The following is a 15,815-nucleotide window of genomic DNA, read 5'->3' as shown; positions in this document are numbered from 1 at the left end:
CTTATTCTAACCGAAATTAATATGACAGAGACAGGTATTCTGACAAGCTCATGCTGATCGTCTTTTAATGATTATGGAGGAAATGAACAAAATTAAATCAACTACTATTGTCAGTATTGAGCTCATAAAATTTGATTATATTAACATTACTAAGTACAAACTGAGGTAAACTTATTTTAGAGTTGTTGATAATCTAAGGTAGCTATTTCTTCTCTCAGCAAAACTTCATGACATTTTCCACAATTTGGTAGTTTGCCACTGCTTCAAATTAGACTCAATTTTCTTGTTCACATTGGCATAGAAGCAAGGATAAGGCTCATAATTGAATAATTTGTGGAGTGCCTGCATATCATGTTACATTTAAAAAAATAATAAATGCAACGCTCTATCATACAGTTTTGATTTAGAGAATATCAAATAAGATCACATTAGTTACCTCTAGAAAAATAAAGAAAGGTTCCATCAGGTAAACATGTGGCAAGTAGCCAGCAGCTGGAGCTTGTTTCTGAAATATTTGTACCAATTTTGTTTCAGAGTTCATAGTACCAATTTTTGGTGGATAATTAAGCTCATAACTATAATAACCTTAATTAATAGGGAAAATTGGTTATTTGCCACTCCAAAACCTTCAAATTATAAAAATGTCATCCCGAACTTTGAAATTGTAAAAATGCTACTCTAAATTTCATTAATTCCTAAATTTGTCACTCCAAATAATTAATAACTGAAATACCCTCCCTTCTCCTCTTCTTCTTCTCCACCTTTTTCCCGTGATCCGACAACCTCTCCAATGGTGCCGATTGTAGTGTACTGAAAAAATCCCAAAGCGAAGACACTTCTACAACCCATCAATCATACAAGACACCTTGTTCCCTCATCCCACCAACGGAAGGCCGCATGAAAGGGCATTCAATTTTGTGCTCTTCTGGTTACGTTATGATGAAATCAACAACATGGTGCTACACGCTTGGAACTCAACAAAACAGTGCTACGAATTTGAAACTCAAGCTCTTGGCTGTGAGCAGGGAGTTGCAATTATGGTCCGAGCATAGGTTTAAATATTGAGATATATACCTGCGATGGTTTAAGTGGGTGCTTCAGCGTTTAGACAGGGCAGAGGAGAGAAGGCAGCTAAATAACTTGGGAGTTGTGGGTTATGTACCCCTGAGTCTATGTTGGTTTACTTTGCACTGCCAAATTATGGCTTGACACTGTAATCTTATCTTTTCAGCAATGAAAATGGGCTATAGCCTCTTTTAAAAAAAAAATAAATAACTTGGGAGTTCACTTTGCGAATTGAATTGAGGAAGCGCATATTCAGCTTAGCACGGGACAAGGAAACAGTTTAAAGGAAGCGCATATTCACCATTGAAGAAGAGGGCTGTCGGATCACGGGAAAAGGTGGAGAAGAAGAAGATGAGAAGGGAGGGCATTTCAGTCATTAATTATTTGGAGTGGCAAATTTAGGAATTAATGAAGTTTAGAGTGACATTTTAACAATTTCAAAGTTCGGGATGATATTTTTACAATTTGAAAGTTTTGGAGTGACAAATAACCAATTTTCCCTAATTAAAAGCGTACCTCAAATGCACCATGGCCAATTGCTGGCCCAGTAGTGCAAAACAATTGAAGAGGTAATGCAACCTAAAAGAATGAAAACTCAAATAATGAGGAATTAGATTTTCTTAAATATTTCAGAGTACTGGTACTTGGTACCCTGATATTTTAAAGCATTAGAATTTTAGAACTCCAGATTATATTTGCAAAGAATGATCAAACGATTATACAAAAAAAAAAAATAACACCATACTAATTAACGACTAAATCAAATTAACAATTGGAGCAAAATTCAACCTCACCTTCAATGAAAGAGGGAAACCTAGTCGATTCACAAGAGAACCACTATTGATCAAACAAAAAATGCATAGAATGGAAGCCAAGAAGCCAGCTTTTCGATCCAGTAACAAATAGGTCACGCAATAGACAGTGGCTAACACGAATGCAAGGTCCAATTGCCCCAAAACTGGAAATTTGATAATTGGAGGGGTTAAATGCAAGAGCATAAAGATGGAAAACAGACTCGGCCACACGAGGAGAGTGTGCGCAATTGAGTTCACTGGATGTGTGTGGTGCGCAGTATACACCGCGAAGTGGGTTTCCAAATCGATCAATTGCTTCGCCATGGGTTGAGATTGAAATTGAGGCTTGAGAGAGAGAGGGGGTTGGTACTGAACAGAGAGCCAAACACCGGAAAAATATCTGCTGTGATTCTTGAGAATCACAGGACCCTGCTTTTCCAAATCTACCCATTCATTTGTTTTAAGATTTGTGCATATAAAACAACAGATTTTGAGATTTGTGCATTCAAAAAAATAGAGGGGTGGATTTGAAAAGGATGGGCCCTGTGATTCTTTTGAGAATCGCAGCAGATTTATTTCCACAAACACCTACTCTCAGCTCTTTATTTATTGTAAGGGGTTTTGTTTATTGATCTCGGTATTGACCCAATTAGGCCCAGAAGATGTCAACACAAAATTTCCGATGGACCCAGTCTATCTAATCAGAAAATATGCCAACTATATTTAAAGGGGAGAAAGCCAGAGAGGAGTACTGGACCGGCCGCAGATAAATATAGTCCACTGCACTAGTCGAATTTTTACTAGATGCAGAACCAAAATATAAGGAAAAGAAAAATAAAAATTTGGCCCATGCAGGTCTCGAACCTGCGACCTTCGCGTTATTAGCACGACGCTCTAACCAGCTGAGCTAATAGGCCTTTTTGTTAGCTCAAATATTTTAAAATATTTATTATAATTAAGTTGTTACCAGTTTTACGGAGATCTTGTCTCAACGGTTCGCTGACCTATTTAAAATGAGAAAAGTTAACAATCCCCGGGCTACAGTCCCCCGAAAATCTCCATGTATAAAATCTTTTCTTTTTAGCTTTGTTCTGACGCAATTTCAACCGCCACAACTGCCATAATTTCAAGTACAATATGTATGTTTACATAATAATATGTGTATGTTTACAGGATAATATGTGTATGTTCATATGATACTATGTGTACGTTCACAGAAGGGGGTTCCCAACAACTGTCATGCGTTTTTATCTGAGACCACGCGGTTTCATCTGCAGAACATCCATTGAACTTGTTTATAGGATTGTTTTCATAGTATTACATGATCTAATGAACTTGTTTATAGAATTAGTGTAAAAAGTCCGGGGATTTTCGAGGAACTGAGGGTCGGAGACTGTTAGCTGCTTCCATTTAAAATATTGGTCAAAATAAAAACTCTCATTCCGACGAAGCTAACTGGAACAGATTATAAACCATCTAATTTACAGAGGAAAAAAAAACATCATATTTCTCATGAAAATTAATTATCGGCATTAATAAAAACCCTGAGAAAATCAACAAGGGGTTGGTTTTACACATCCCAACCAACAATATATCATGTATTTACCTTCGATGCCGGCATCTCTTCGTACTCGCAAAGGAATCAATACGCATTGTTATCTTAGTACACATTTTGTAGAAGAACACCCAAGGAATATATATTCACAACTGCCAAGATGGTGGGGAAAGACAAGCAATTTAAAAATTGTAAATATCAACTTTTGCGGATCAATGTGTGATCATCTGAGCTCCAGCATGAGAAAAGAAGGAAATTATGTAGCCAAAAACAACTTGCTAATACTCTCTCTCGTGAAACGGCATCGACATAATTCGTACCACCGGGCTACCTCACCTAAATCGATTACTGGCAAGTCATCCTTGGCTACAAAATATATAACTTGCCTCATTCCCACATGCAAGAGCTCAGACGATTAGTAAGTGGATCTACATGCAGTTGAAGAAAATGGTATTTGAATTGAACTCTTTACCAAAGAGAGCAAGTTGGGATGGAAGGGAGACTCATAGAATTTTGCTTAGTAGATAGAGCCCAGTGCTTATACAGCATAGTTTATTAATGGGTAAGCTGACTTCGAATTCATATAGGTCATTAATTTATGCACTGCCAATCCATTCAACATTATAGTATGTATAACCTATGGATCTAGAACTCTTGTATCTATCTTTACACTGTGGCGGCTCTGTCACCAATTATATTCTACACAGAAAAGCCAACAATAATTGGAATTCAGAAGAAAGGTTCTGGTTAGAGAACAAACTTTCACTTAATAATTTGCTCTAATTAGAGAACAACTTGTCAAGTTGTGTACTGAATACGAGAAAAGTCATTCTGTAATCTGAATTTCTGATAGCGTACAGGTCTGAAATTTGTCTATTTGGAGCATCTTAATTTTTTCCGAATCCTGTTTCAGTACAAGCAGTACAAACAATAATTGTCCGGTACAGATTACACTAGGCATCTAGCCAGTTAAATGCAGTTGGTCCTGAATCCTGTAGAAGGCCTTCATCATTAATTCGAAAGCATTTTGATTTTCAGAGCGGTTTCCACCGACCATAGAAAACCAGTTTGGTCGTTAGTTGATCTAGTTTTTTCATTTGTTTCTTTTTTGTTCTAAGTTAAAGAAGGGCGCAAAATCTTTTTTCTCCACAACTAGGGGGTGTCAATGGCACCCTTTCATCCATTCACCTGATCCATACCGTATCCGATAAGACGGGTACAATAAAGATATTTTTTTCGTAAATTTATTATGTACGGGTACGGATAAAGTCTATTTCAAAACCGTTACTTAATCAGGTAATTATAAAAAAAATATTATATATTAAGGGTAAGGCTACGGTGCTATGGGTTGCATAGAGGGCTACGGTGCTATGGCTCAATATTCGAGTTTTCAAAATCCTAACGGTCGATCCGAACCGTTCATCTTGTTCTCCATATTAATATATGTGTTTGGAGACCAAATTTTACATTTTTTGAAAAATTTTTACTATTTTTTTTAGATAGGTAGAAAATCAAATATCTGAATGGTGTAGAATTTTATCTAAAAAAATAGTAAAAAATTTCCAAAAAATATAAAATTTGGTCTCCAATCACATACTAATATGGAGAACAAGATGAACGGTTTGGATCGACCGTTAGGATTTTGAAACTCGAATATTGAGCTGTAGCACCGTAGCCTTACCCATATATTTATTAATATATATAAGCATTGAAAAAAATAATTTAATTGATTTACTTGAGCTTAGCATAATCAGAATTTTTTTTTCAATAGAGTACTATACATGTGTCAAATAAATATATATGTTTTAATGTCTTATTTAATAAATAAAAAAAAATTATTATATTAATATTACCCGTTATTTATCTGCTATCATTTTGATCTGACAACTATAACAAATAAAGGTAAGAAATGAGTAAGATAATTTATAGTGGATAAAAATAGAGTACAGATAAAAACAATTTATAACGAATACGGATCGATATGAAATACTTTCATCCGACCCTTAACGTAACCGTTGGCATCTCTATCCACAAGAAAAAGTGTGATTCTTTTATATTATTTTTGTTCTTCTTTGACAGTATTTGATTGGTAAGGAAGTTTTTATCAATTTGATAATTTTAAACGGACAAGACTGGCTACACATGAGATAAAGATATGTGCATTGCAAAATTTGTCAAAATAATTTGCATTGCATATTCAATTCCGGTGCATACACACATATTTACATTGTATCACCTTACCTTTCTTATAAAATTTCAATATCGCATTGCGTGTGAATCAATCAGTGCTTAACGACTCATTTGATTCAAATATCAAAATTTATAATTTATAATTTTTTTAATTGGTCTATTTATCATACTTTGGAAATTAAATCATGTTTTAATTCATTCTTGTATCTCTGTTTCAAGATTCAAACAGTCAATCAAAACTGTTCGACGTGATCTACATATGAATCCCCACAAGATTTTACATTTATTAAAAAAAAATAGATATGTAAAAATCACTTTATTTTAGAAGATTTTGAACCATAAAATAACAATGATTTTCTAATTACCTTTATAAAAATAGTTTTTAAAAAATGTAAAATTTTGCCTTCCATCATACAAAAATCATGTTAAATGATTCAGATAGAGTATTTAGACTATGAAAATGGAGATATTACCTCGAATTAAAACATTTAATTCCAAAGTAGAGTAGGCACTATAATTACTACCACATTTATTATCATTTTATATATTAAATTATTATTTTTTTTTTCAATAGCGAAAGTAGGGCTGCAAACGAACCGAACCAAATCGAATCTGTCCTAGTTCGAATTCGAATTCGAAATAATTTCGAATCAAACCGAATTCGAAATTGAAATAGATTTCAAACCTAAAATGTCAGTTCGAATTTGATTCGGTATAATTCGAACTAGTTCGATTTGATTCGAAATTAGTTCGAAATTTCTGACGCTGACTGTTGCTCAATCAGATCTGCAATCCTTCTGGCCTCGAAACTACCAGAAGACCACATCCACCAAGAGAGGAATCGAAATTTGTCCTTCTAGGCCGTGCAAAATCATCACAGCAAGCTGTTCGTGATTTGAATTATTTGACTGAAATATTGCAATCAAGAGAGAAGGCGAAGAAGAAGAGGGGTTTGGAAAGGAAGAGATACTGTGCTTCGACTAGGGAAAGAGAGCTCCAAACCTTCGCTGTATGCGCTAGCGCTGACTTGATCGGAGAGAGAAAAAAGTTGATTGGGGAAAGAGCGAAAGTCGGCATTTAGGTTAAGCGAGAGAGAGATGGAGAAAGAATACTGGCGACGTAAATTAATTGGACGGTCAATATTACTCGGAGATTCGAACTTTTATAAATTCACGAACCTATCGAATCGAATCTGCTCAGATTCGAATTCGAAATTGAATTAATTTCGAATTGAACTGATTTGAATTAATTTCGAATCGAATTACTTTCGAATCAAATTTTTTTCGAACTTTTTCGAATCAAACTCAAATCTAATCACGAATCTCGAATTTTTTGTGCACCCCTAAGCGAAAGGATGGCATTACTCGAGCGCTATGTTGCTTTTACTATTCGAATAGTACTATTATGATTATATTACTTAATTTATCAAACAAGTCTTTAAAATTAATTAGAGCTACTATTTAAAGTTGGAAATATTGCAAATTTCTTAGATAAATAGTAGCCAGAATGTTCAGATAGCTTTGTTTAGTATAGAACTTAAATAAATTTTAAATTAACCCTTATATTGTTTAGGAATTCAGCGAGCCTCCATTAGCCTCCTTTACATCTTAATTCTGACGAGGAAGGAGTGGCGGCTCTGTCTTGTCTTCGCCTCCTATGCCCGGTTGTCTCCAATGAAGGTGCGGAAGGCACAGAAAAAAACCTATCAAAATGGATTTCGATTAGAAGAGTACATTAATGTAAAGCTTCCTATGATATCAAATTAATAAGTTCGTCACCGGAGACTCACGGGGATAGAGAGAAATGGATTTTTGTTTTTGTACGCCTAAGAAAAATACTCAGCAGAAGAGAGAGGAGAAACAATAAAAAACATACAAAAAATGACAAGGAACTTAAGCTGAGAACAAATCGAAAAAGGGACTTTGGAGTTCTAAGGAAGTCGATACTCTGAGGAAGAGAAACACCCGACCTAAATTTTGATTATAAGACAAACTAAAGAGAAAGCCAGCAATGTTGTTTGATATGATTAAGATTTTAATCCTTTAGCCTCTTTCTTAAGAATCATACTCCTTAAGGTCTCCTTTAGAATCATTTTTAAGTTGGTTTTAGACATTTCTACCCTCGCCCGTACCTTTTCTTAAGGAGTTATCTTTGTCTTTATTATTTTATATTATTATTTTTTTTTTCACTTCAAACAACACAATCTAAGAATAAAAAATACCTTCTCTCTTTCAACTTAAATTGCTAGTTTACGACGGTCGTTTTGCGAATCTAACCCACCGATAGCTTCCTCTTGAAATGCATTCTCCATTGACATCTGTTTTATACTTTTATTAGGTATTTCTTCCTTGAATGTCCGCTCCAGCGATATGCTAAAACTGCAGACCACCTCTCCAACAACACCTCTTTCTTATACACGTTCCTCCTTTCTGGCACTTCTCCTGCGTGTACTAATCCATCAAAAAGGACAAGTATCCTCTCCATTACGGTAAAAGATTCCTTTCCCTTTAGGGTTTAAGATTAACTCTCAGCCGCTTTTGGATTCGAGCCAGCACAAGGGGGCAGTATTATTGAGCTTTGAGATTTGTGTCAAGTTAATCCAATAATTGTAAAAGATTCCCTATTACGGTACCGGAGAGGATGTGAATTCCATCAAAAGTGGCACTCAATTTTTGAAATCAATTATTGGTCATTTCTTGAGAATTTGAAATAATATTGATTAATTTATCGCTATGTTTTATCTTGTTGTTTTCTCAAAGCACTTTACTGGATATGTTTAGATGTGCCAAAAATAAAAACAATTTGCAAAATAAGAATAGCTAGAATAGCTTTTTGTCATTTGTCTTATTAAAATAGTTAAATCTAACTTTTTGTAAGAATAGACTATTCTAATAAGATAAAAGAGTTGAATTCACTATTTTAGTTATTCAATCACATCCAAACAAAAAACAAGCTATTTCGAATATATTTGTTCTAAAAATAGCTTATTCTTACTCCAACCAAACATACATTTTGAGAATATAAGCTATTCGAAATAATAATGCACATTCAAAAAACATTTTTACTATTCAAAATAACTAAAATAACTATTATTCTCTGTTTCTTATAAATATTAAAATAATTACTATTGGTAAATGTAAAGAACAAAAATATGATTCCTTTTAGAATTTTCTCCGATATAGTTCCAAAATCACAAGATTAACACCATTTTAGTTATCTTCACAGTTCACACCATGACAATTCATTGAAATCACTACCTGTATATCTTTAGACTTAATTACCATCTTGTTAACACTATTCAACTATTCATTCAAATAACACCATTTTTACAATAATCTAAAAATCATTATTTTTCTCCTCATCTATTAATTTTAAATTTCTATCTTTAGACTTAATTACCATCTTGTTAACACTATTCAACTATTCATTCAAATAACACCATTTTTACAATAATCTAAAAATCATTATTTTTCTCTATCTTCATCTATTAATTTTAAATTTCCCTATTTCAACTATTCTAGTATGAATGTACGAACGTGGGAAGGACTGATCTTTTACTGGTTTTTTTTGTGTATTAATCTTGTGGTGGACGAAGTATAAAATTGCTGGTTATTTTCGTATTTACTGGCATCATAATATTTACATTTTGGCGGTTGGGATGGGAGCAATTTTTTGGTAATTTTTTTAAAGTTCTGGACTTTCTCCTTAATTTATTATCTAACAAGTCTTAATCTGTCTTAATAGATCAGCACTTCTGGAACTAGCGCAAGAATTGTAAATAATTGGATTTTAATGCCTTATGGCCCCTCTTGTACCAGTCGGTACAATTAAGATCATGGATTGAAACACAACAGGGAGATGGGTAATTTGATATTTAGCAACACATTATTCACATCGAATATATCCTACATATAACAAGAATTAAATTAGTCATGGCTGCCGAACATTCCCCATGAATACTAAAGATTATTTAGCTTATTGCAAGTCCTAGATCTAGTACCAATTTTAATGAATCAGATATCCCCTGATAATAATTCGCATCAATGTTTAGAAAAATGGAAAGAGCCGCAACATTGAAGCACTTTGGCTAACTATTACGAGAAAGGTGTTGACAACTTGCAAAATCAAACTTTCTATTAAGAACTAAATAAAAAGATTTTCAGCTTATAAAATAAATACAACTTTTCTCACAAATCATAACTTGTAACAACAATCAATTTTCAAAAAAAGAATGAACAAACTTATGCCTCAGATTTAGTTATTTTCATTGTGAAAACTCAAAGTATATTTATTAACCATCATCGGCATATAACAAATTGTTTTATATCAAAATCTGAGAAAACAGAAATCAGTTGTCAAAGATGAACAAACACAGAAAATTCTCTGAAATAAAAAATTGTGTCCAGCCTCAGTGGTAGTGACAATTTACAAATCGTCATTATAAATTCCGATAATACGTGCAAATGGTTATACATCACTGGCAGGAGCTTGCAACAACTTTTTGTTTCCCGCTATTGTGAAAATTACAGAAAAGGCACGAGAAAGATTAAGTAACCAAATCACCGTTTTCCAAAGTAAAATAGGATCTGATGTCTCAATTTATTTCTTCTCATTTCAATTTTTTTCTCAAAAGTAGCATTAAAACAACAGCTCACGATTTCCAAATTAAAGAAAACAAAGAAAAACGCAAAGAGAAGAAGTCTCCCTGTATACAGAGATCGCTCGAAGATTATGGAAGCATGCCGCAAAAGGATGGGCGCTAGGGTTTAAGTGCAAGAGGCAACATTATATAATTGCTCCGACACACTCGTATCCGTCAGATCTTGATCGGAAGGCATCGTCGTACAGGATAGAAAGTTCGGGTAAATATTTTAACAGAGCTTTCTTGGCTTCATGCAGCTCACAAACCATGTGAATCCCTGTTTTGATTCTATAGTCAGTGCGCTGTATAGAGCAAAATCTAATCTGTTAATATCTTCACCCGAAACTAGGCTACCGTTTCGCTTTTTATTTGGGCTGGGCTATGTAATATTGTAATGGACCTCTTTTTGTTATTTCAAGTCCAATGAAGAGGAATAACCACAGAAGCCCAAACTATTTTGGATACGAAAGAAAATTTTCCTTGTACGGAAAGTCGGAAACCTGGGAAGTTCGGATGAAATATTACCTGATTCGGTTCTTTTCTCCTGTTCTTTCTCGAAGCATCCTTTCGCCGCCAATTGTTCGTCGGATAAGGACAACCGCCGCCGATTGAGAACCTGAAAACCAAAACCAAATTCTTTCGTTTAAATCGCTCAAATCGGAGTGTCTTTCATTCTTTTCAGAGCTCGTAAAGCTAGAGGAAGGAGAAATGCCATCGACCAGTGGCCAGTCGTCGCAATTTAGGTTCACGCAAACTCCATCTAAGGTGCTTCACCTTCGCAACATGCCATGGGAATGCACAGAAGAGGAGGTTCTGCCCCTGTGCAGACCCTTCGGTAAGGTCGTTAACACCATGCTCAATGTTGGCTCCAATCGCAATCAGGGTTTTGTCGAATTCGTAAGTTTATTAACTCAGGTGAAAATTAGGAATTGGTTCAAGATAAATTTGGATCGGAATTTAAGATTTGTTCTTTGATTTGTAGGCGGAGCTGAACCAAGCAATTCAAATGGTAACTTATTTTGCATCTTCACCTGAGCTGGCACAAATCAGAGGGAAAACTGTGTATATACAGTATTCAAACCGACAAGAGATAACTAACAACAAGAGCACAGCTGATGGGGCCGGTAATGTTCTCTTAGTTACAATAGAAGGTGTTCAGGCAGGTGATGTCAGCATTGATGTCATCCACCTCGTAAGGACTTCAATTTAATTGTTTCTTGTTAGTTTATAATCTTTGTTGATGTGTGTGTATAGTTATTTAGATTTGGCAACTGAGGTTTATGATTTTTGCAGGTGTTTTCTGCATTTGGGTTTGTGCACAAAATTGCGACCTTTGAAAAGACTGCTGGTTTTCAGGTATACTCTATGAATAAGATTATTTTTGCTCTACCAGGTATACTTCGTAGTTGGTGCAATGTAGAAGCATGACAAGTAAAAATCTAATACCAATAGTACTGGTACAATCAAGTATAGTATCGTGGTAGTGTATCCCAATGCTTGGATTAATCACTTCTTAGTGATTATAATAACTTGTAATTTTTCAATTTTTGACAGGCATTAATACAGTACACTGATGCGGCTACTGCCACAGAGGCAAAAAATTCATTGGATGGAAGAAGCATACCAAGGTTGTGCGTTAAAACAAAAGAAAAAAAGAATGCTTACCAGAGGAAAAGGAAACAGACATTTAGAATTAAACCCACACTATTTGATACTTTCTTTTGTACTTCTGAGACTAACTTTGGTAGTTTCCTTCTTTTAGCTATTTACTTCCAGAGCATGTAGCAACATGCTATTTGCGCATAACCTACTCGGGACACAAGGATCTGAATATAAAATTCCAGTCACACAGGAGCAGGTATTGATAAATTTTTTGAAAGAATTTATGTAAACCTCATAAGCTTATTGTGATACATTTCCTGTTTTAAAATTGGGTAGGGATTACACCAACCCGTACCTTCCTGTTAACCCAACAGCAGTTGATGGAACCCTCCAGGTGGGTATTTTACTGCTAAACTTTTATTGTTACATCAATTCGGAATTTTTGCTGGCAGATGAGTACTAAAAAGTTTTTGTTGCATCTCTTATTGCATAACAGCCCACAATGGGCCCTGATGGGACGATAAAAGAGCCAGAGAGCAATGTCCTTCTAGCTTCTATAGAAAATGTACAATATGCTGTTACGGTTGATGTACTTCACACAGTATGTGATAATAACCTTTCACAAAGTTTAGCAATTTTCTGGATATTGCTAATTTATTTTGATTTTTATCGACCTTAACTTTGTTGCGTTTTTAGGTATTCTCTGCTATTGGAAATGTACAAAAGATAGCAATTTTTGACAAATCGGGAGGGTTGCAAGCTTTAATTCAGTATCCAGGTGAGATTTTCACATTGTCTGTCAGTGAAATCCGATATATATTACCTTTAAGAGCATCAAGTTAAATGTTCATAGTTTTCTTTTTTATCTTTTCTAATCTTTCCTTTAGATTGGGCAACAGCAGCCATGGCTAAGGAAGCATTAGAAGGACACTGCATCTATGCTGGTGGCTATTGTAAGCTTCATCTGACCTACTCTCGTCATACTGATCTTACTGTTAAGGTATCACATAGCAAACAAAAATATATATTACTTTTTGAAATTAAATGCCACATAAGGTGAATAAACAAATTTAAAAAGCAAATTATTAGCATGGACCTGATACAGCACCACCTTTTGAGAAGTGTTTGTCAGCTGTCTGCTACTGTATTCTCACTCAAAAATTTTATGCAGGTTCACATTTCTCTTCTATTTTCTTATGACATTTTGTTAAAATTGTAATTAGATAAGGGATGGGAGGTATGAACTAACCGTGACAAATTATAAAACAGTTATAAAAGTAAACTATTTAAAAATTGCAGATATCTTCTATGTAGGTTGCGCATAAATTAAAAATATGGTACAATTTGAAAATTGCTTGGCCACCAGTGGATGATCAATATATTTCAAATTTCACAAATTCAATACTCATCCTATTTTAACTAAATTTTGTTGTCACGGGCATCTCACTCTTGTCAAAATAAGCTTCTAGTAAATATACCTATCCATCAGAGTGAACTCATGATTGAGTGGTTGTCAAAGAAGTCAAAATTCAAATTTATGACTCCTCCTTTAAATTATACAGTGAACTCATGCTTCTAAAATATATCCATTAGATGTTTAATGAATTATGGAGTAAACCTCTGATATTTAGAGGGATGAGCTGAGACAAGATGTACTATTTTATATTAACTATTGAATTTCCTCAAGTTAAAGTTGAAGACCACCATACTTATTTTTATTGTTGAATGAACTAGCTTTTCATAAATTATATTATACCTACCTGGCACACAATTAAGAGGTTTTTCTTTGTTTTTAGAATGATGAGAGAAGCCGAGATTACACGATTCCCAGTGTAACGCCTAAACCCTTGACTCCAGGTGCCAGCTGGCAACCCACTCAGGCACCTGCAGCAGCTTTTCCTGCAACCGGTGTTGCTGCAACCACAACAGGACAGGTGCCATTAACAGCTTGGAACCCTGCTGTGCCAGTTGGGTCATATGCCCCAGCACAAAGCACATACCCAAACCCATTCCCGCCACCACCTGCTGGTGCTTCAGTTCCGGCAACTCAGCTAATGCCACCACTTCCTTATGGGACCTCATCAGGTGCTGGACAGATCCCTAACTACTCATGATAGGCAGTGTTTGTTTTTGTGAATTTAAAATAGTTGGAGCTTCTTTTATATAATGTTCAAAAGAATTTTTACACTTGTGATTTCAATGTTTTTATTTTTGTTTTTTATGTATTTCATGTGGTGTAGAATAGTTGGGAGCTCATTATACACGTCACAAACGCGTGTGTTCTATACTATGCTCTTTCAGAGACCAATTGTATTCCGGGTAAAATATTTTTGTACCGAATGCAGAGCCCCTTGTGAGGTTAATCAATTTAGTAAGTCTGTATTTTTGGGTAAATGATTACAAGTAGTTGATAATTTGATGGGTGTTGCTTTAGCTGGGTATAGAGACCTCTGATCCACCTAACAAGCTACTTGCTAACCTAATATGATTTTGATTTAATTAGGTAACCTCTCTAATTACTTAATTACAAAAATAGGGTTTTTATTTTTAATCTTGACTGTATACAGTTTTGCCATTTTGGCAACTATTGGTCTATTACTGAAGCATAAACGGGCGAACGGAAGACTAAATTTTTTCACATGCTCTTGAATTAAAATAATAATAATAGTATAATTTTATTAGTATTATTAGTATTATTAATATTGTTATTTTTAATACGTTCATATTTATCGAAGTCCTTGTGAGTCCTTGTACTTGTTATTATTGCCAAAATATCAAATTTATTATGAAACAAAACAAAGCAATATTTGGGGAAGAGGCTAAATCTTATTTGTATATTATTTCTGAGTTAGGCTGGGGTGCTATGGATAGCATAGTGACCTCTATGCTACGGCTCAATATTCGAGTTTTCAAAATCCAAACGGTCGATCCGAACCGTTCATCTTATTCTCCATATTAATATCTGCTTGGAGACCAAATTTTATAATTTTCTGAATTTTTTTACTATTTATTAAGCCACTTTGAAAATCGCTAATCCAACGGTTTTACTGTTTTGTGCAGCCACCGTTGGATCAACAATTTTGTAAAATACTTAATAAATAGTAAAAAAATTCAGAAAAATGTAAAATTTGGTCTCCAAGCAGATATTAATATGGAGAATAAGATGAACGGTTCGGATCGACCGTTTGGATTTTGAAAACTCGAATATTGAGCCGTAGCATAGAGGCCACTATGCTATCCATAGCACCCCAGCCTAACTCATTATTTCTATCTCATTGTCATCATACAACCACTTACAAAATCTATATTTATAGGCTAGAAAAAGCAAATGAAAAGCCATACAATAGAGTTAATACAAAAATTAAATCTAGGAGAAAGTAGAGAAGGTGGAGAAGGTGAAATGTCTAATATTTACATTTCATAACACTCCCTCTTAGATATTTCACCTTATATTATACACTATTAATATTGTACTGCAGGACAAATATTAATTTGGTACTTCAGGACCAATTTGAATTAACTGTACTTCTGGATCAGTTATGCTACCTCATTAAAAACCTTACTAAGAAAACCCAGTGGGAGGAAACTTAGTGAAGTGAAAAAAAGTGCAGCGTGTATAATACTCTCCCTCATTTTAATGTATATCTTTTAAGCAACGGATGCCGATCTTCTGTGAAAGTTGCTCAAAAACTTTTCTTGGCAATGATTTTGTGAATAGGTCTGCCAAATTGTCGCTTGATCTGATTTGACAAACATCTATCAAGCCATCCTTTTGTAGATCACGAGTTGAGAAGAATTTTGGCGAGATGTGCTTGGTTCTGTCACCTTTAATATATCCTTCTTTAATTTGAGCAATACATGCTGCATTATCTTCATATAGTATTGTCGGGCTTCCTTTGATTGATTCGAGCCCGCATTCCTCCTGGATGTGTTGGATCATTGATCTTAACCAGACACATTCTCAACT

General features: G+C 34.6%; 2 protein-coding genes and 3 non-coding genes across 9 annotated transcripts; 1 reads left to right on the top strand and 4 right to left on the bottom strand.

Moving 5' to 3' along the window:
• Positions 1-37: 37 nt before the first annotated feature.
• LOC144574258 (2-hydroxy-palmitic acid dioxygenase MPO1-like) lies at positions 38-2,254 on the bottom strand. Its single transcript, XM_078324183.1, has 4 exons — positions 1,860-2,254; positions 1,582-1,644; positions 437-505; positions 38-342 (listed from the first exon to the last, which is right to left on the bottom strand). Exons 1-4 carry the CDS (start codon positions 2,181-2,183, stop codon positions 226-228), a joined length of 573 nt encoding a protein of 190 aa, XP_078180309.1. The 5' UTR covers positions 2,184-2,254; the 3' UTR covers positions 38-225.
• Positions 2,255-2,702: 448 nt separating this feature from the next.
• On the bottom strand, positions 2,703-2,776 carry TRNAI-AAU (transfer RNA isoleucine (anticodon AAU)). Its single transcript has one exon. It is a non-coding gene; the product is annotated as a tRNA-Ile (tRNA).
• Positions 2,777-9,844: 7,068 nt separating this feature from the next.
• On the bottom strand, positions 9,845-9,915 carry LOC144574458 (small nucleolar RNA Z267). The gene has a single exon (XR_013518225.1). It is a non-coding gene; the product is annotated as a small nucleolar RNA Z267 (small nucleolar RNA).
• A 93-nt stretch (positions 9,916-10,008) lies between these two features.
• On the bottom strand, positions 10,009-10,087 carry LOC144574453 (small nucleolar RNA snoR122). The gene has a single exon (XR_013518221.1). It is a non-coding gene; the product is annotated as a small nucleolar RNA snoR122 (small nucleolar RNA).
• Positions 10,088-10,711: 624 nt separating this feature from the next.
• On the top strand, positions 10,712-14,188 carry LOC144574223 (polypyrimidine tract-binding protein homolog 1-like). Of its 5 annotated transcripts, none has more exons than XM_078324126.1 (10): positions 10,712-11,086; positions 11,319-11,438; positions 11,540-11,602; positions 11,801-11,874; positions 12,009-12,104; positions 12,185-12,242; positions 12,345-12,449; positions 12,545-12,626; positions 12,736-12,848; positions 13,645-14,188. In XM_078324126.1, the coding sequence occupies exons 1-10, from the start codon at positions 10,955-10,957 to the stop codon at positions 13,960-13,962; spliced, it is 1,161 nt and encodes a 386-aa protein (XP_078180252.1). In that variant the 5' UTR covers positions 10,712-10,954; the 3' UTR covers positions 13,963-14,188. The 5 variants fall into 5 exon arrangements, with proteins under 5 accessions (XP_078180252.1, XP_078180251.1, XP_078180253.1 ...); XM_078324125.1 differs by having other exon boundaries at positions 10,712-11,143; XM_078324129.1 differs by having other exon boundaries at positions 10,713-11,143; positions 11,229-11,438; positions 12,736-12,801.
• Positions 14,189-15,815: the final 1,627 nt, after the last annotated feature.

The sequence above is a fragment of the Carex rostrata genome, chromosome 22 (assembly GCF_964058835.1).
Source record: "Carex rostrata chromosome 22, lpCarRost1.2, whole genome shotgun sequence".
Classification (NCBI taxonomy): domain Eukaryota; kingdom Viridiplantae; phylum Streptophyta; class Magnoliopsida; order Poales; family Cyperaceae; genus Carex; species Carex rostrata.
The sequence above is the reverse complement of the archived record's forward strand: the minus strand, read 5'-3'. Positions and strand labels throughout refer to the sequence as shown.